The sequence below is a fragment of the Centruroides sculpturatus genome, unplaced genomic scaffold, assembly GCF_000671375.1.
Source record: "Centruroides sculpturatus isolate CEXI.00-Female unplaced genomic scaffold, Cexi_2.0 scaffold129, whole genome shotgun sequence".
In the NCBI taxonomy this organism is placed as follows: Eukaryota; Metazoa; Arthropoda; class Arachnida; order Scorpiones; family Buthidae; genus Centruroides; species Centruroides sculpturatus.
The window spans coordinates 65,396-86,910 of NW_019384478.1; the positions used below are offsets into that span (position 1 = coordinate 65,396).

Genomic DNA, 21,515 nt, shown 5'->3' on the forward strand with positions numbered 1-21,515 from the left:
AAAAAAACTAAAAGAAAAAATGTATAATAAAGTTGTGATTGTTGCAAGGAATATTTTTTATCTAATAATTTTTTAATACTATTAGTTTGTGATACATAATATATTATTTTTTCTGCCATAATAACTAACTTTTTTCTGTACCCCTAAACGACCTATCGCATACCCCTAGGGGTACGCGTACCACCTGATCGTCTACATCGCTGTTGTAGACGATCAGGTGAGTCCGCACCCTAAACTCGGGAGCAAACCCTTTATATCCAAATGTCTTTTTCCAAGGGGGTGTGAGAAGTCTTTCCTGTGACAGAATCCATAGCTGAGACGCATTTGCCAATGTATCATCAATGGGAAAATAAACACTTCTGTCAGTATATCTACTTTCTCCATTGTTATCTGTTCTCAAGTGCATGTAAAGCAGTCTGTGTTGTTTTTCACACATAACAATAACTTAACTGCATTATGTGTTATACGAAAGTTAGAGAAAATTCTCAATCTTAAATGGAGGCTTTCGTTCTGCCTCCAGCTTCTCACACGGGGGATACTTTTCTAGACAACAAATAAGTGCTAAATGAAACAGCATTAAACAAGGTCATTTTAACAGAGTAAATAAGGAAAGGGAAACAGGTGACCAAAATAAGTAGATTTTACTTTAATTTTTTTTATTAATTTGCATAATAATGTATGTTAAAAATAATCAAACACCTTAGTATTTCCAGCAACGAAGTATTTAATAAAAATAAAAATGTTTTCGACTATATTTAATTGTCTTATTCAGTTAAACCATTTTAAAACTAAAACGAACGTAAAATAGAATGCAAGCAATACAACAGTTTAAAAATTGAAATTAATTACTACAAAATAAAATAAAACGTAAAAAACAAAATTAAATTACAATAAAATATTAATAAAAATTAATCGTGGTAAAGAATTAAATTAAATAAAGTATTAAGAAAATTAATCGTCATGGTAAAAAGATTTCCATGTGCAGGACAGACTTTCTGCGTCTCTATGGTTGAAGAATCCTTTGTTAATATGCATGCGCCTTGTAAATTTCAAGTTTTTCAATATGTTTAAGTACTTGTTTGTTGGTGGCTGTCCTAATTATGGATGCTTTGTCCCAATGAATACTAATATCTTGATGTTTAGCGAAGGCTGCAAGGACGGTGCTGTCCACGTTTTTAGTAATAGAATACTTATGTTCTTTAAGCCTCTGTTTTAAAAGTCTCATAGTGGCACCAACGTAAACGAGATCTGAATTAAAACGGCGGTCACTTAAATTAAAGGAAACGGCGGTTTCCTTTCTTCTTATCATTTCGTAAAATTCTATAAATCGTAGGATTACAACGATAAATAACTCTTAAATTATTCTTGTGAGATAATTTTTTAATCATCGATTGTAGGAAAGTATATAGTTGAGAACTACTCTTCGTCCTTGGTTCTTCGTTGTAGCTTGCTTATTTGTTTGATTACAAAATTTAGCATTAAGAGCATTAATTTCACTTATACGATATCCCTGTTATACAGCTATTGTACATATGTAATTTAATTTTCTGTGTGTGTCAAGCATACTCTGTGACCGAGGGGTCGGCACCTCTTTGGCGCCCTGTCAGGATGACACCACCGAGCCTCTAGGGGACTCGGAACTCGCGACGTTAAGTCTAAAGCTTCGCGAGCGGTAGCGTGTGAGCGCTTGGATTCGGAGTAGAGGTGAGGAGAGAGAAACGAGGAAGTGATTCACTCGATTCCAGATTAATAAACAATAACAAATTTATTTTAACGAGCAGGAGTACATGATATACGATCATAGACATCTTGGATTGATATATATATATCCATATTCTATATCCCTAGATTATCGAATCTAACTGTCGCGAGAGAGAGAGAGTTACAGGATATTCGCGTGTGGATAAATACCTTATAGAGAAGTCGAGGATTGATGACTGGATGATTCTCCGTCAGGATTCTTGGGGTGTTGGATGGAATGTTCTTGATATTTAGAGTGTTCAGGTAACAGGAGCAACTTCGGAGGGAGGTATCCGACTGGTGTTGAGGCACTTAGGTGGGTAAGATATACTTATGATAAGGTCGGCGGATGCACGATATTTTGCACGGTATAAATTCTTGAGCGGACGAACTTTGGAGGACGACTGACNAATTATTTAGATGAATTTCTGCATTTGAAGATAGTTAATTTTTGTTACCCAACTTCACTGCCTGTAACCGGTATTCTTCTTCTCCAATGCAGAGGACTTTGCAAACGTTTTCTAACCTAATGTGATTCTTCTTCAGGCGCTATGGAATTCCCTATATGAATTCGAATTTCCAGTCTAGAATTAACCGTTGAAGAAAACAACGATTAATTCTAGACCGGTTACAGGCAGTGAAGTTGGGTAATTTATTTACTCCAGTGTTAAAATTTCTTTATAGGTAATTTTTGTTTAGAAAAAGGAATTGTATTAATATATTATAAACAAAATTAAATTGTGTACTTTTACAGATTTGATTTTGAAGTTAAATTACATTATACTATATTAAGTTTTGAACATTGGGCAGAAATGCAAAGTTTATTTAAACTTTCCTTGAAATTCTATCTTATTAATTTGTTAATACATTGCTTTTTTTAAACATATATTTCAAAAATATTTCATTTTTTAAATGGCATAGAATTTCAATCTCTAGAAGGTATCAAAAATCACATCGATAATTTCTTCAATCAGAAACCCACCCACTTCTACACAGACGGAATTATGAAACTACCTGTCAGGTGGTGTAAGGTTATCAAACAGAAGGGTGAATGCATTGTGGATTAAAGGTTTTTATTTATTTCAAAATAGTATATTTTGTTTCTTTCTAAAAACTGAACAAACTTTTGGTTCAACCCAATAACTATATTGCTTGATTGAATTTTACATTCAATGAAAATATTTGTTACATATAAAATATCTATTATTATACAGTGGAACTTCTCTTAATGAACACCTCGCATAATGAGAAAAACAAAAATAAACATTGTAGAAAATAAAGTGATGTTTCGTATAATGAGTGACGAGGAGAGGGGAAATCCCAGATTGTGCACATGCTCCATCAATTTGTGTTTAGCACTCATTCTGCTAGCATCTTAGTGTTGCTTGTGATCAAACATTTTTCTAAACTTGTGTTCACACATATTATGCATAAACATCAACAACCATCACCTGTTATATAATAAACATGCCAAACAAAATGCCAAATTCTTGGGCTATGTAAAGACTAATTAAAGATTAGAAATTAATTAATTTGACTAGAGGTAGGCAGTTATGCTGCCATCTCGTATTAAATTTAATGACCAATTCCAAATTAAATTTTAAAAACATCTAAATTAAAAATTATTTATTTATAATTATTAAATTTAATACAAGATGGCAGTATAATTGCCTACCTCTAGTCAAATTATTTAATTTCTGATATTTAATTGTATCGTATTATCGTATTTTATAATACATTAATTTCTATGGAAAAAATTGTTTCACTTAATGAGTGTTTCACATTACAAGTAAGATTCTGGAACAAATTATGCTCATTAAGTGAGGTTCCACTGTATTAGTCATATACCAGAATTATTTTCCTCAATCTGTATTTTTTTTGCCCAGTGGATCATAGCTCTCATAGATCTTTGTCATAAAACACGAAAATTGTTTGAAAATGAATTTTAATTAAAGATAAAACAGACAATTTTGTTTGTATTCAGTTATATTGGTCTTTTTTTTGAAGTGAGACAATGTAGTGATATCCTAAAATTTTTGCTACTTTTTGAATTTGATACTCAAATTTCCCTCGGAACAAAAACATATCTTGACACTTTGAAAAGTAAATTCAAATTCAGCTTCAAACATTTTTTCATGCATTTCTTGCTTTTCTTTTCAAACTGTGCATACAACCCACAATTCTAAATAAACATTTTGAATTTAATGTCTACTAACAATCAATACTCTTACCGTGCAGATGCGTTGCCAGTTACGCTACCCGGACCTCCGATCCGATCTCCTCTTCCAGCGTATATAATCTAACTACTTAACCATCGACGGTTATTACAACGCCGGCTGGGGACACATTCAGTGCCCACGTCCTACTTCCCATACGGCTCTCAACCGGCCATCGCAAGCCCCGGCAAGGCGTATTACCAGCCGGCGTTGTAATAACCGTCGATGGTTAAGTAGTTAGATTATATACGCTGGAAGAGGAGATCGAATCAATACTCTTATATGATCCTGACAATATTGAATAGAAATCATAGAATCCTCGAAGTCGGAAATAGAAAGAGTATAATTTTACTTGTTTTTAACTAAAAATTTACTTTTAGTGTGTTGAATAGAAATATTTGTTCTGTAGTCACCAAGATCAGTGAGTTGACCTGGAAATTTCTCAACTAGTTAATGCCTATGTTTGCTTTGTACACTCTTGTGTGATCACATTGGAATCATATTCTCTGCTAGAGGTTAGTTATTATCAGTTTTGGTCATGTAAATGTTTATAGAAGTTTTTGATGAACAAATATAATATAATAATGCAAATTTTTCTGATGCAAGGACAATTTGTGATATTTTTTTAGGTGTTTTTTCCTTTTAGCACTGTAATCTTGTGTGTTGAGAAGTAAATATTTAATCAGTTTCTTTGGAAGAATTGAAAAAATGTTAGGTTAAAAATTCAATAGTATATTATTCATCTCTCCACCTTAATTCAAAAAGAAAATATGGCTTCTTGGATTGTTAAACATTTTTGTATGCCACTCTGTAGATTACAGTTCTAATTTATTATTCTGTTATTAGTTAATGAAAATTTTTTCAAATGTTTGTTGATCTTATCACAATGTCTGTAGAAATTAGAAATTTCTGGTGAAACTTCCAAAGACAAAAGGCTTTTATGAAAAAAATCTTAATTAAGCCAACATTTAAAACCTGAAAATAATAATTAAGAATTATTATATAATTTTTAATAACAAAGTAGCTTGTCTTCTAAATAAATTTATATATTTCAAAGAAATGTTAATATTAATTGATAAAATATAATATTAATATACATGCTAATATAAATGTTTATATCTATTTACAGCAATAAATTGGAGTAGACAGTATGGTTCCCAGACCAATAGAAGGGCGTCAAACTCCAATAGCAGCCATGCAGGTTGTAGGACCTCCTCCATCTGGAGGTGGAAATATATCTCTTGGAAGGCTTATAGATTTTGTATTGCAAAGAACTTATCATGAACTCACAGTTTTGGCTGAACTGTAAGTTTTACTTAAAAAAATTTTTTTTTTAATGTCAAATTGTGATTAAAGAACACACTCGACAAACCTTTACGTCTGGTAACGTTTAAAATTTGTTTCATGAATTTTAAACGTTACCGGACAAAGGTTCGTCAAGAGTATTCATTAACACCGGTAATCATGTTGGTAGGTATTGTTGTTGTGATTAAAGTTAATAAATAAAAATTGCATTAAAATTTTAATTATTTAGATGAATTTCTGCATTTGAAGATAGTTAATTTTTGTTACCCAACTTCACTGCCTGTAACCGGTATTCTTCTTCTCCAATGCAGAGGACTTTGCAAACGTTTTCTAACCTAATGTGATTCTTCTTCAGGCGCTATGGAATTCCCTATATGAATTCGAATTTCCAGTCTAGAATTAACCGTTGAAGAAAACAACGATTAATTCTAGACCGGTTACAGGCAGTGAAGTTGGGTAATTTATTTACTCCAGTGTTAAAATTTCTTTATAGGTAATTTTTGTTTAGAAAAAGGAATTGTATTAATATATTATAAACAAAATTAAATTGTGTACTTTTACAGATTTGATTTTGAAGTTAAATTACATTATACTATATTAAGTTTTGAACATTGGGCAGAAATGCAAAGTTTATTTAAACTTTCCTTGAAATTCTATCTTATTAATTTGTTAATACATTGCTTTTTTTAAACATATATTTCAAAAATATTTCATTTTTTATATAGAATTAAAAAATAAAATGTTATTTTATAGGAATTACTAAGATGATAGTCATGTCTGAAAGCCATATAAAATAAATAAATTGGAAAAAATGTGTATCTGTTATGAGTGTATTTGATGATACGTTCTTTAAAAATAAAATGAAATACAGTCAAAACTTTGCAAAATCAAAACAATTTAAATTCACTCTAAACATTTTCAATTAGACGTTTTGGTTGCTTTTAGTAATCAAATTAATATTTTTTTTAATTTCCCAGTTGTTATAGAATATAGCATAGGGAAAATATGGTAATCAGTAAAAGTTTGACTCCACTTTGTATTTATAAATTTTTTTATTTCTCAACATTTTGAACACTCCAGGAGCCCAAAAATGTAAAAAATGTTTTGGTTGAGTTGTTATTCTTAAATGCTTGCAGGCAACTTGTGTACAGGCTCATAATAATGTTTTGTTTGTGTTGAGAGTAATTATGATAAAATCATAATCAATTCATTCTTAATTATATTTCTTATTTCAGCAAATAACAAATAAATGTTACAATGATTGCTTAGTAATTTTATGTTTATAATGGCTCTATTATTTGGAAAAATTTTAATAATTTGATTTTTATAAGAAAGTTATATCTAGTGTACAAATAACTTGTAATTTTATAATAAACTAGTTTTTGTATTTTTACTTCATATATAAATATATATATTTTATAATTTGTTTAGAATTAATAAACAAGCTGAGCTATGCTCAAGAAAATAATATAAATATTAAATAAAGTTAATGTACTCCCAAAATCACAATATGCACATGTTTGGTTAGTTTGAACATATTTGCAACTTAGCAGCATCAGTAATCAGTAATTGCTTGACATCACATGAAAGTACAGCAGAGAAATGAGCAAATTCTGTCAAATTTTCTCTCAGCTTCATTGCCAAACCAATCAGTGATAAAATTGAAGCCATGTGCTGTTTTTGAAAAATAATGGCAACTAGCAGTTGTTTTTTGTAGCTCTAAATCAAATTCTTTGGGTCAATGAAAATTTCAAAATGTACTTTTCTAACTTTGGTATTTGCCAAGACTTTTTAATGAAATTCATTTACAGTAAAAACTTCAATTCATTATTCTTTCCTAGCACTAAATTTATTGTGACTTTTTTGACTCATTTTCAGATAAAATATAATCATTCTAAACTTCACTATCTCATCTATCCAAGCTTTCCATACAATATAATTATAGAGATCACATTTGGTAAAATTAATTTGAAATTAGTTACATATATAAATCAAGAGATTTTTGTGGAAAACTAGTGTCTTCAAAACCCAATTCAGAAATCCAAAATATAACAAACTAAAAATCCAGTGCAGCATAATCTGGCAAAAAACAAATTTTTGAAAGAAATTTGGGGACAGTTTGACACAAGTAAAAATCTAGAAATGAGTTGCTTGATTTTCCAGGCAACATTTGATGGCACAATCTGTTATGATATTTTATTACAAAGTCTTTTTATATTTTTTATTATTATAAAATGACAAAAAGCTTAATTTTGAGGGTAGGGATGAGTTTTATAAAAATTGTAAATGATAATAATGAGTAAAATCATCATTAAGTCTGACCCTACTTGAGACACAACACACGACCTCTTTATATCCCCACTCCCTCAACCTTTAATCACCAAAATTTAATAGCATTAATCCTCTAATAAACAAACCTCCCTGCAAACTTTCAGAAATTTTCAACAAAAAGCAGTTATTAAGCTTCAAAGAAGGCAAACAAAATTGTGCACCCCTCACATATACACTAACATCCATACATACAGAAAAAACCTCCAATTTTTTTTGAATTTCTCAATCCTTCAAGGTCCTGAGTCCAAATATCTAAAAATCTGGGGATAATTTTTTTTGACTGAAGCCATACTTTACCTCTGTTATAACAGAGCCATGAAAGTAAAAATGACAATGGTGGTCATGTGTTCAGTACTGCATATGTTTTGCTCAAATAACAAGCTGACCAATCAAATTCATTTGATCAGCTTTTCCTGATGTCCACTTTCATCCATTAATTATCCACATTAGCCTTTTGTATTTGAATTTTATGGGTTAATTCACATACATTGGCCTCCAGGCAAAACTTTATATCCATGCTAAAGACATGATAAGAATCACATGCAAACAATATCACAATTCTATCAAATCTTATAAAATAGATTGATTTTGGAAATAAAAAGTAGCCTATATCCTTTCCGAGACTATCCTAAATACAAAGTTTCATAGAAATCAGTTTGGTCATTCTTATGTAATACTAGAATAGATTGATAAAATTGAATTGAATTGAATTTTATTTTTATATATACAAGGGCTGTTTTTTACAAGCTCTGATGGTCCATAAAACCAGGGCTGTGGAGTCATGTAAAAATATACCGACTCCAACTCGAACTTTTCCTTACCATCCGACTCCGACCAGGGGTGGACTTGTTACCGAAAGAGACCCAGAAATTCTGACGTCATCACGTGACCTCAGAATAAAAGATTCAATAAATAGAGTTCTAATAAAGATAGAGCATAGAAACTTTTTATTCCAAAGCTAAAATATTTCTTTAAGTAATATATAAATATGTATTCAATAATTTTTACTTTTCCGGCTGTTATATATAACAGAGGAAAAGTGTAGCGCTTGGTCAAAAAATGACCCCTCCCAAATTTTTACATTTTTGGACTCGAGACACCTTGAAATTTTGAGATATGCAAAAGATTCAAGGTTTTTTCTATATGAGTGGATGTTAGACTGTGTTTGGGTGGCATGATTTTGTTCACCCTGTTTGAAGCCTAATAATTTCTGTGGTCAGAGTGGTCAGAATCGGAGTCAGATGAGGACACAGGAGTTAATTATTAAGTGTCAAAGTGGTTGAACTAAACCATGTCCCCATATACATTCTAACATCTTAGGCAAGAACATCTTAACGGGTTTTACTGTACTATTATAAAATGGCAAAAAAGCTTACTTTGAGGATAAAGACAAGTTTTATTTTATTTTTTTAAATTTTGAACGCTAATAACGAGTAAAATATTCATTAAGACACATGACCACTTTTATGTCTTCACTCTGTCGACCTTTAATTAAGAACGAAAATTTAATAGTATTAATGCCCCTTTATAAGCAAGCTACAGTGCCACATTTCATTTCTTAAACTTTACCCATTCTGAGATATTGTTTAATATCTCAGAACAGAAAATAAAGAAATTAAACTAATTAGACACCAACACATACACACGCGCAAATTTTTCCCCTTTACTGACTTTTTTGAGGGGTTCGGGAGTTCTCCAAACATGTAGATTTGCAAAAAAAACTTGGAAGATCAAATTTGACACGATTCCAATATTTTTCTGTTTTATATACATAACAAGTTGGTAAGTAAAAAGGAGTCGGATTCAGCGGATGTTTTGACGTCTTCGACTCCGGCTAAAACACCAAAACTCCATGACTCCGACTCCACAGCCCTGCATAAAACAAAGACAAGTGTAAATAACAAAATGAATTTATTACCGAAAGTTAGGTACAAACATGGCTACTTTTTGACATAATCACCTTGAAGATTGAGATATTTGTCATATCTGTGGATGAGCTTTTCCATCCCCTTGTCACAGAATGTTGCTGCCAGTGAATTGAGATGGGCTTAACAATGTTGTTTTGAAGATCATCATTAGTCTCAAACCTCTGCCCTGCTAGCCACATTTTCAGTTCAGGAAAGAGGTGGAAGTCTTCACACATTAAAAAGTTCCAAACTGGGTGGAAGTCTTCAACACCTTTAAACACCCAGCATATAGCCCCAATTTAGCACCAAGCGACTTCCACTTCTTTCCTGAACAGAAAAAGTGTCTATGAGAGCAGAGGTTTGAGTCTAATGATGATCTTCAAAACATTGTTAGGGCCCATCTCAAGTCATTGGCAGTGACATTTTATGAAAAGGGAATGGAAAAGCTTGATCACAGATATGACAAATGCCTCAATCTTCACAGTGATTATGTCTAAAAGTAACCATGTTTGTACCTAACTTTTGGTAATACAGTGGTGCCTCGTATAACGGACGCTGCGAATAACGGACTTTCTGTTTGACCGTTACGTGACTCGAGCAATGGACTTGCTGCGAACAACGGACTTTCCGTTTGGCAGTTACGTGAGACGAACAACGGTCTTTCTGCGAACAAGTGCGAATGTTTCCACTCTTTTGCCGTTGCCAATGACAATCTGTTATTTTTAGGATATATTAGTATTATTAGAATGTATTATTAGTATATCTGAAGTAGAAATGTAATGTAATATATGTTGATGATTTAAATAAACATTAAATGTAATGTAATACAGTATATGTTGACGATTCAAATAAACGAAATGTAATTGTGTAGATGCCGAGTTGGCGGGATGAAAAGAGGTTGTAAAAAACAAACGGAGCAAGAGTAGCTCGTAGAAGTGTTTAGTGATCTTAATTAATAAAGAATTATTCGTATCATATAATCTGGCAAGTTAAGTCATTTATAATGCATCATGGCTTCTAAAAAAAACAGAAAGATGATTTCAATTGAAACAAAGCAAGAAATCATCAGGAGTGAAAGTTGACAAAAACTTTCTTGTCAAATGGGGAGAGGTTCAGGAGTTTACCAACACTCATTATCCAAACAGAGCCGATGCCAACAGGATCAATGATCTCTACGATGACACCTTTGTCCGTCATTTCCGACAGGTGTTAAAAAAGAAAGAGAAACACTCACCTTGGTCATGTTTTTCAAGAAACCAGCGGGCAAAAACAAAGGATGGAACAAAAGAAGTTGACCCTGCAAGTTCCGGTAGCCTCTCCTGAATCTGACTCCGATTAATTAAAAAACAATCCGCTGCAATGTGTAAAAAGTCTGTATCTGTATGAATCTGTAAAGAAAGTGTTCTTCCACCTCCTCCTCACAATATCTGACTACCCGGCATAATTGGTGTCTGCTCCATTTTCATTTTTTATGGTACAGTACAGTTATTTTATGCTGCGGAACGAATTATATGTTTTAATGTGTATTTCTATGGAAAAATGCGTTTCTTATAACGGACGTTTCACTTAACGGACATGCACCTGGAACGGATTAAGTACGTTGTAAGAGGCACCACTGTAAATTCATTTTGTTATTTACCCTTGTCTTTGTTTTATGAACCATTGGAGGTTGAAAAAAAAAACAGCCTATGTACAAATTGGTAAAGGCGATGTTTCATGAAATAAAATTGAAGAATATAATTTACTTATTTCATCCATAATTTTATTTGGTTATAAAATTAATATAATATGACCTGATGAGTATTTGTTTACATGAAAATTTATTTTTGTTGCTAAATTTATTGTAATATGACTCATTGTAAATTTTATCTAAAATATTATACCATGAAATACATTTAAAATATGCTTTTTTTTATTTTAAAAATTACAATGTCATTATAAAATTAAATTTGTGAAAAGTTTTATTATTTTTTTAATCTAAGTTATAAAATCACACTTACTCTTGGTGTTAAAATTGTCTATTATGAAGAACTTTGAAACTGCACAATGTAATTAAACAATTCATGAAAAGTAACTTAAATAATTCTTTCATAAATTATTTTTACAGCTTGCCACGTAAAACAGACATGGAAAGAAAAATAGAAATAGTACAGTTTGCAAGCAGAGCTCGCCAGCTATTTGTTCGTTTATTGGCCCTTGTTAAATGGGCTGCAAGTGCCTCCAAAGTAGAAAAGTGTAATGTATGTATTTATCCTACTGTATTCTTTCAATGTTACATTTTTGAAAATTTCAAAATATTTCAAATATTTTTCTATTTATTTAAATTTAGAAATTTGAAGGTTTATTAACTATTTCTGTGTGTTACCATATTTTAACTCCAGAAATAAAGTTTTAATTTGAGTAATTTTTAACAGAAATTTAAAGCATTATATTAATGTAATTGAGTAAGTAATATAAATTTTATAAATATATATATAAAACACTAAAATTATAAAATAAAAATATGTTATGATGATAATATAAATAAAGTTTTAAAATGGGAAGTTTCCAATAAAAACTTCTAGTATGTAATGATTTACATTAGTAGTATTCTTAAAATTATTATAAAATGGGAAAAATTCTGATGATTTATTTTTTGTTGTTTGTGACATATATTTGTTGTTATTATTATTATTTTATTTTTTCTAATGTTTAATTTGAAGGATTCAAATTTTTATTGCAGTTGAACTAAATTCTTTTATTCATATAAAAAAAAAATTAAATTTGTTAATTTATAGATGTTCTGAAGTAAAATTAATTTGATTTAAAACTTTATGAAAATATTCAACTCCATATAGCTCTCCCTATATTACAGATAGTTTGCAATCAATTATGCAAAAATTAACTACTTTCTCTTTAGAGATTATTTATAAAATATAGCAATTGTAAATTTAGATGATTACCATAAAAGCAAACATATGATTTAACAAAGAATTAATTTTTAATTTAATTAAGTTAGTAACAATAATAATTTAGTTTAAACATTTAATCATTTTGAATGGAATGTATTTATTTTAGTGAGAACATTTTTCATATTCAGTACCAAGAAATAATTTGGTATATGGCAACTCATTATCAGACTAATCTTTTGATTGAAGGAGAGTATCTTTTACAGAGGGTTTTCTTCTAGTGTTGGCTTATTGTGATTGTATTTTTTACTTACATAATCTGGTGAATCATCTTTAATGTTTCTTGTTGAATGCAGGAGATGAACTGTATTTATAAATTAGTTTGGTTAGTTAATAAACAATTATTGGTATTAGGATTTTTAATTTTTTGAATAAGATATGCTAGTATTTCATGTATTATTATTTCTTTTAAATTGTGTGATAAAATAAAATAAATTTAGTTCTTTTTAATGTAATATTCTGTGTTTTCAGTATTAACTGTTCTCATTTTTATTTAAATATGCAACTGTCTAAGAATCAAAAAAATATATTTTTGATTTTTAATTAAAAAAGTCTGTTATATGTTGTTTATTGTAAAAGAATACTGTTTCTGTCATTAAGAGGCATATTTCTAAAGTGTAATATTAAAATGTATTAAATCCTAATACCCCATTCACGCTGAGCATTTCAATCTAGATTGTGATCAAGGTTGGCGACTATGCCGTGATGTGACCTCTCTCAACCGTTTCATTCTCGACTGAAATGAGGTTCAATCGCAATTGATTCAAGAGAGTTTTTGAAACTAGATCCAGTCATAAGAGAGTTTCCACAATCCCACATGCATGAGAAGAAACAAGATGGCTGTGGATTATGTGTTGGGATATCAACAGAGAAATAAAAATGATATTTGGAGAGATGATGAGATCTGGCTATTATTAGATATATGGCAAGAAAAAGTAATTATTTCTAACCAAAATTTCCATTTTGTTTGTTAATGTTCATGACATATCATGTAGTTATGTCAGTTTTATCATCGCTTGCAATAGTCAGGTTCTTCTCAATCAGACTGCCTGTGCAAACAGCTCGATGTTTGATTAGCAACAGTTACAATTGAGATTGTGGGTAAATCAAGATCAAAGTGAGTTGTGGATTGTGTGCAAACTCAGTATAACAACTTACTTATTGTTCTGTCAAATTTTTCACAGTTTATTTTTACTATTTACAAGATTATATTGAAATGTTTTATTAGAATATCGCATAAATAAATTTCATAATAAGAACATGCCATCTTCTGAAATTAATTGTTAAAATGATTTTAATAGTATAAGAAATATAATAATTGATTTTTATGAATTATTACAGTTAACTAAGTCCTTTTAACAAAAAACATCAAGTAGTTTTCTTACACTGTATGAAATAGATTTATAAGAGGTATTTTTTCAATATTATCTGATGTGCTAGAAATAAAATGAACAGTGAAGATCAAAATTTTTCTAACTAAATAAGTGTATCTAACTTTTGAAATTTAGATACACTTATTTACACTTTCCAGCTACTTTTCTATGTAATTGTCATTTTGATTTAGGCATTTGTCTTATTATGGCACCAGCTTTCCTAAATTTTTATCAAAGAAGGTTGCCACCAGTTTGCTTATCCAGCTCTTCATGCTGGCCTTCAACTCTCTGTTAGTTTGGAATCCCTGCCCTCTTAACCATCACTTCAAGTTAGTGAACAGATGTAAATGACTTAGTACTAAGTCTGGGCTGTTCATTGAATGATTAAACATTTCCTATTTGAACTTTGCAAGGAGTTACTATGTCTGTACTTCAGTGAGAGGATGATCATCATCATTGTTCAGCCTAAATTTAGCACTGAGTGATTTCCATTTGTTCACTCATTTGAAATGGTGGTTAGGACAGCAGGGATTTCAAATTCTTCAGGAGTTAAAGATCAGTGTGAAAGATTGGCTAAGTGATCTGTGGCAACTTTTTTTGATGAGGGTATAGAAAAGCTGATGCCGCAATATGATAAATGCTAAATTGAAATGGTAATTACATAGAAAAGTAGCTGAGAGGTGTATCTGACTTTTGTAAATAAAACAGTTCTGAACTTCACTGTTCATTTACCCTCTGGCACATTGGAAGTTGAAAAAAATACTTGTGTTAATTTCTATATTAGTTACAATTGTACTATTATTTCTAAACAACACATTTATTTTATCATATGACTTATTATTTAATATTGATATGTTTTTTTTGGAATGTTTAATTTTATTTTTGGGGGTTTCAAAATTTGAAATAAATGTATCAATTACACCAAAATAAATAAATAAAATATTTATTTATTTTCACAATTTTTTAAATTTAATTGCAAGCATGTGCAATTTTTAAAATGAATATATTATTAAAAACGGTAACATATTTTCTAAATTAATAACTTTTAATTGTGAAAATATGAAGCTAAGATAATATATTTTCTCATGTTTTATATTTTGAAAATATAACATATATGTTAAATATATGTTATATTNTTTCATAAAAAAATAATAAAACAACAAGAGTGCATTAATATATTACAGCTATTATAACAATTGTAAGAGATTAATAATATATTAAAATTGTTTTTAATAGGATAAAATTGTCCCTCCTGATCCAATTACACCCAGTGAGAAGAAATCAACCTTGCTTCGTTTGGATCAAATCATTCAATATCGATTGGTTTCTTCAGATCTTCCTTCTCAAATGAGAAGTCTTCGAATAGGTAAAATTATGTGTATATTTTTATAACTACAATTTAAAAAAGAAAAAAACAAAATTTGTTAATCAAAGAGGAATTATATCAATTTATTGAATTTTCATTATTTAAAAAATATTCTAATATTTTGATTATTTAATTGATAATGTTTGATTATATATATTATAATTTATTTTATAATTTTTTATAGTGATGTATAGTTATAATCATTAGATAATCATTAATTAGATTAATTTATTTTACTAATGTTTCTATAAAAGTCTGCTGTAAAAAATGATATATTTATTTTTTACTATGAATTGATTGCATTGAGTATACTGATTACGTGTAATCTTACATTGATTTAAAATAAATTTTAAAATTTGAAATAACTTGCTTTCTAATGTTCAATATCTGAAATAATTCACAAGAGAAGTTAAATTTGGACAAAACACTTTAATTTCTGAAAACACCAATAAAATTTACAGTTAAACAAAAACATTTGGAAAACCAACATTCTAATCTTGAATGATTGGCATTTTTTCCATGAATTCTGTTATGTAATGAATGAACTCTTTTAATCTAAAATCAAGCATATGTTGTTCTTTTCATATTTCTTGATTTAAGGTTTTTATCAAAATAAAAATAAATAGTAAATATATAACACAAAATTATTTCTGTTTTCTGTATAACACAAAATTATTTCACAAAAATCTGTCAGAAATGATAAACAAGATTTTTATATTTTTTAATGTATTTCCATTATAAATTTTCATTTAGTTTTTGTTTCATTTACTGAAGACAAATATTTATTACTACAATTTTAGGAAATAGACATAATGCGGAACAAAAGGAAGCAAACGTTTACATGCAGTTGATAAAAGTTCAACTGGAATGAAACCTGTCATTTTGTCAAACTTTCAGAAATCTAAAAGTTCTACATTATGAGAAAAATAAATTGTCTTCACTATTAACATTAAATCCTGATAATAGGTGAAAACATTTGTTTAATAAACACTTTTTCTCAGCAAGCATTAGGTGATGAAGTAAGATTGTTAACGCTAAATCACACTTTAATAATCACAAGTAATTAAAGTGTGATTTTTATTTTATTTATTCTCCACACCAATGCATGAAATAGCATCAGGCATACTTCTGATGCCATTTCATGCTATTACTCTTTTTATAGCTTTAAAATTTCATCTATCCTTCCATAAAGTATTCACTAGAAGATGAATGGTATAATTGTTCTATTTCATTTTTATATTTTTTTATCAAAAGATTGCCATCGGGGTTAACTGTAATTTTAATATGGAGCCTGTAATTATTCTAAGGCTTTCTTTTCAGTCAAAGTCTTACAGAAACGCAGCTAAACTGGCTGCATTTCTGTAAGACTTTGCCTGTTCTGTAGGACTTGCTTACTGTTTTCTACACCCAAATAAATTGATCTAAAATTGGCATGCAATCTTAAATGCAAGTTGTTTTGTTTGTAAAATTAACTTTTAAGCATAAAATTTTGCATTCTATTTATTCTATTTCTTATTTGTATGTTAAACCAAAATTAACATTTATCAGATTATCTACTCCAGTGATGGCAAATTTTTTCTGAAGGTGGGTTGAAACTGAATTTGAAATTTATTAACTCTAAATCACAAGTTAAATGTTTAATTTGAATAATTAAAAATAACAAATAAATATGATTTTACAAATTTTTTTACAAAGTGTATTAATTATAAATTTATATTTCTGGCTATAACTTATTTATATATTTGTTTTATCTCATTTAGACGATCATGGCTATCTTGGACAAACAGTCTTTGTTATTTGTTAATACTGCTGATGATTTGGCAATTATGGCTAGAGAAACTCTTGTTCATGCTAGGTACATTATTATTCAATAACTTATTAAAGTTATAATTTAATTTTAAAATGAATGAATTTATAATGAATACAGAATGTTTTAGGTTATTGTATTTAGGAATGTATTACAGAAAAAAGTCTCTTTCATTTTATTATCAAAAAATTTCTTAATTAGAAACTACTTTATTTAATTTTTAATTTACCAATATTCTGTTGGTAAAATTTATNTTTATTTTATAATTTTTTATAGTGATGTATAGTTATAATCATTAGATAATCATTAATTAGATTAATTTATTTTACTAATGTTTCTATAAAAGTCTGCTGTAAAAAATGATATATTTATTTTTTACTATGAATTGATTGCATTGAGTATACTGATTACGTGTAATCTTACATTGATTTAAAATAAATTTTAAAATTTGAAATAACTTGCTTTCTAATGTTCAATATCTGAAATAATTCACAAGAGAAGTTAAATTTGGACAAAACACTTTAATTTCTGAAAACACCAATAAAATTTACAGTTAAACAAAAACATTTGGAAAACCAACATTCTAATCTTGAATGATTGGCATTTTTTCCATGAATTCTGTTATGTAATGAATGAACTCTTTTAATCTAAAATCAAGCATATGTTGTTCTTTTCATATTTCTTGATTTAAGGTTTTTATCAAAATAAAAATAAATAGTAAATATATAACACAAAATTATTTCTGTTTTCTGTATAACACAAAATTATTTCACAAAAATCTGTCAGAAATGATAAACAAGATTTTTATATTTTTTAATGTATTTCCATTATAAATTTTCATTTAGTTTTTGTTTCATTTACTGAAGACAAATATTTATTACTACAATTTTAGGAAATAGACATAATGCGGAACAAAAGGAAGCAAACGTTTACATGCAGTTGATAAAAGTTCAACTGGAATGAAACCTGTCATTTTGTCAAACTTTCAGAAATCTAAAAGTTCTACATTATGAGAAAAATAAATTGTCTTCACTATTAACATTAAATCCTGATAATAGGTGAAAACATTTGTTTAATAAACACTTTTTCTCAGCAAGCATTAGGTGATGAAGTAAGATTGTTAACGCTAAATCACACTTTAATAATCACAAGTAATTAAAGTGTGATTTTTATTTTATTTATTCTCCACACCAATGCATGAAATAGCATCAGGCATACTTCTGATGCCATTTCATGCTATTACTCTTTTTATAGCTTTAAAATTTCATCTATCCTTCCATAAAGTATTCACTAGAAGATGAATGGTATAATTGTTCTATTTCATTTTTATATTTTTTTATCAAAAGATTGCCATCGGGGTTAACTGTAATTTTAATATGGAGCCTGTAATTATTCTAAGGCTTTCTTTTCAGTCAAAGTCTTACAGAAACGCAGCTAAACTGGCTGCATTTCTGTAAGACTTTGCCTGTTCTGTAGGACTTGCTTACTGTTTTCTACACCCAAATAAATTGATCTAAAATTGGCATGCAATCTTAAATGCAAGTTGTTTTGTTTGTAAAATTAACTTTTAAGCATAAAATTTTGCATTCTATTTATTCTATTTCTTATTTGTATGTTAAACCAAAATTAACATTTATCAGATTATCTACTCCAGTGATGGCAAATTTTTTCTGAAGGTGGGTTGAAACTGAATTTGAAATTTATTAACTCTAAATCACAAGTTAAATGTTTAATTTGAATAATTAAAAATAACTAAAAATGTCTACAAATTTTACTTTATTTAGCTTTTTAACCTATGTGACAAAAATAACAAATTCTATATAAGTGAAAAGAAAATAATAATGTGATTATAATAGAAACAAATATTTTATTTAATGAGAAATCTGATGATGATTATTTGATTATGATTTTTCTATCTGAGGTTCATAATTGGTGGTTTTTTAGACTTTTCATGACAGGTTTAGAATCTTGCTTTCATACTAAATATGCAGTTTTGAAAGCTATCAAATATTTTTTTTATAATTTATAAAAACTAATACTTTCTAAATATTCAATGTGGGTACCTTGAAATTGTACACGGATTACAGGTTTGCCATCATTGATCTATTCTGCACCGTATCCCTGAAATTAGCAAAAATCTTTTGAAAGGAAAGTTGTGTTTTAGTCATACATTTCCAACCCAGTCTCAAGAAGTTTTTTTAAATCTTCTTAATAGCTATATATAATTTGCTACAAATTTTAAGGACTAAGGTACTTATGTGATAAGGCCTTCAAATGGATAGCAAATTACATATGACTGTTCAGAAGATTTATTACAATATTGGACAAAAAGCAAATAATTATCAGGTTTTTTTCTTTGTTTGTTTTTCTTTGTTTTAGACGTTTCTGCTCAGTGACACTAAGAAGTTAAGTCTCAATAAGTTATTAATGAATGATGGGAGTTTTTTGAAAGATCTGTATTTTATTTAAAAAAAAACCACATTTATTTTTAGTGATGCAAATGCATCTTATATAGTAGCTCCAACCAGAATGCTGGCCATCTGCATTGCTGAACATCAAAGAGACATATTGGCCAAGCAAAGAACAAAGTTAAGTAGGAGGGTCTTGAGTGATAGTTTTGAACCTCTTTAGGATGAAGTGCAACTTTTAAAGTTTTGTAGATTTCAGCCTAACTTTCATAATTTTAAAATTAATTTTATTATTAATACTGGAGACAGTATTAATAATAAAATTAGTTTAAAAAATTCATAATTACTTTCAGATATTACTACTATAAAAGCCTAAAGATGGCTTGTTAGCCAAAAAGTGTTAGCATCTTCATTATATTTTTTACTTTATATTAGCAGTTTGTTCTATCTTATTTTATATTTATTGTAATAATGTAAAAATTCATTATTGATCATATTGAAAATGTCTCTCTCTCAAAAAATTCATTTTTCCCTATATAAAATAATTTTTGATATCCATTGAATGTCACAGACACCACTTAAATTAAATAGCACTTCCAGATTTTTAACTTTTCCCATTAATGCATGATTTATTATATCTTACATAAATAAATTAGAATTTCATTAATTTTTTATTAATTTAAAGTTTTTATATAATTGTAATATACAAAGTATGATACAGATACATTGAACACTTTAAAATATTTTCAACGAATATAATTATTTTTAATACTATAATTTTCTATTCAGAAAATTTTAAAAAATTAAATTTTTTGTAAATAATTATGAATGTATTTAATTACCTTTTATTTATTTTAGAAAATGGAAGAGTAACATTTCATGTAGAGCATGAATTTGAGGTAAATTCATATTTTATTCAAAACAAATTGTGCTTAAGATAATATTTTATTAATATTTCCAAAATAGAAAATATTAAATTTTTAATATATTTCTTTAGATATTATTTAATTTTTCACTGCAAATATTAAAAAAAATTAGTACTTAAATTCACACTTTGGCACTGCAAACAATGAAAAAAGCAGGTTTTTTTTTTGCTTTATTTTACAGCTAAGTTTTAGATATAAAAGTGACCACAATGTTGAATGTCATTCTTATCAGCTACAATGGCCATCACCTAACTATAATGAGCTGTACATATTTTGTAAAGCTGTTTTATGAAATCAGCTGTGGCTGTACTTTGGAAATTTTGCCATCTTGAGAATTTATGCCAAGGACCATTGACACCAAAAGCTTTCAGGTGAACAGTCACTTAATTTGAGGAAACTGGACATCTCGGATTTCACCCTGACCAAGGGTGCAAATTTATCACTTTATAAATTGCTGAAGGTATTACCACAGCACTGCTGTTGAACAATTAATGAATATTGTTGCAGGCTCCAGTAGTACACATGCAATAGCACAACAGTTAGGTGTATGTTATGGCAAAGTATAAGATAGTGAGAAAGTTGGTGCATTATTTTGCATATAAAATCATCCACAATCAAGAATAGCTTGCTGCTAACATGGAAACTTGATTGACCTTTGCATTGACCTTCCTTACCATAATTGAAGTATATGTGTTGTATTTATGGAAGCTCTTGTGGACTGATAAGGCATACTTTCACTTTAATGGAACAGTGAACACTTGTAACTATCAAATTTGGGCCACAGAAAACCCTTATGTTTTTCAGCAGATTCCACTCCACTTAAAGTTACTGTCTGGTGTGAATTCACAGCCACATTTATCTTTAGATCCTATTTTTTTTAAAGAAGCTAGTCTCAATGGGCCTGTGACATGCTCTGTGATATCCCAGAGTTACCAAGAGATACTCAGCACTTTTGTTGGACTTCAGCTGTAAGTTCTACAATGCCTTTAGTCAATCACATTCATGCAAAATAGAGCACCTCTATACATCTGCATATAGCAGTTTCTGCAACATTTTACTGATAATGGAGTGATTAGTTGTGTATTTCCTAATGTCTGACCACTTTTTACTTCTGATCTTAATACTTGTGACTTTTTTGGTTTGGTACATTTAGAAAGTATGGTTTATCAAGGAAATGGTGCAGATTTG

The 21,515-nt window shown here is 28.9% G+C and overlaps 1 protein-coding gene across 1 annotated transcript in view; it reads left to right on the plus strand.

Moving 5' to 3' along the window:
* LOC111621392 (mediator of RNA polymerase II transcription subunit 14-like) overlaps positions 1–21,515 on the plus strand; it is a 122,546-nt gene that overhangs the window by 3,167 nt on the left and 97,864 nt on the right. Inside the window, exons 2-5 of the mRNA XM_023363499.1 lie at positions 5,086–5,261; positions 11,607–11,739; positions 15,057–15,186; positions 20,260–20,300. Of these exons, the coding sequence (XP_023219267.1) occupies positions 5,107–5,261; positions 11,607–11,739; positions 15,057–15,186; positions 20,260–20,300 (459 nt within the window). The 5' untranslated portion in view covers positions 5,086–5,106. The remainder of the gene's footprint in view (positions 1–5,085; positions 5,262–11,606; positions 11,740–15,056; positions 15,187–20,259; positions 20,301–21,515) is intronic.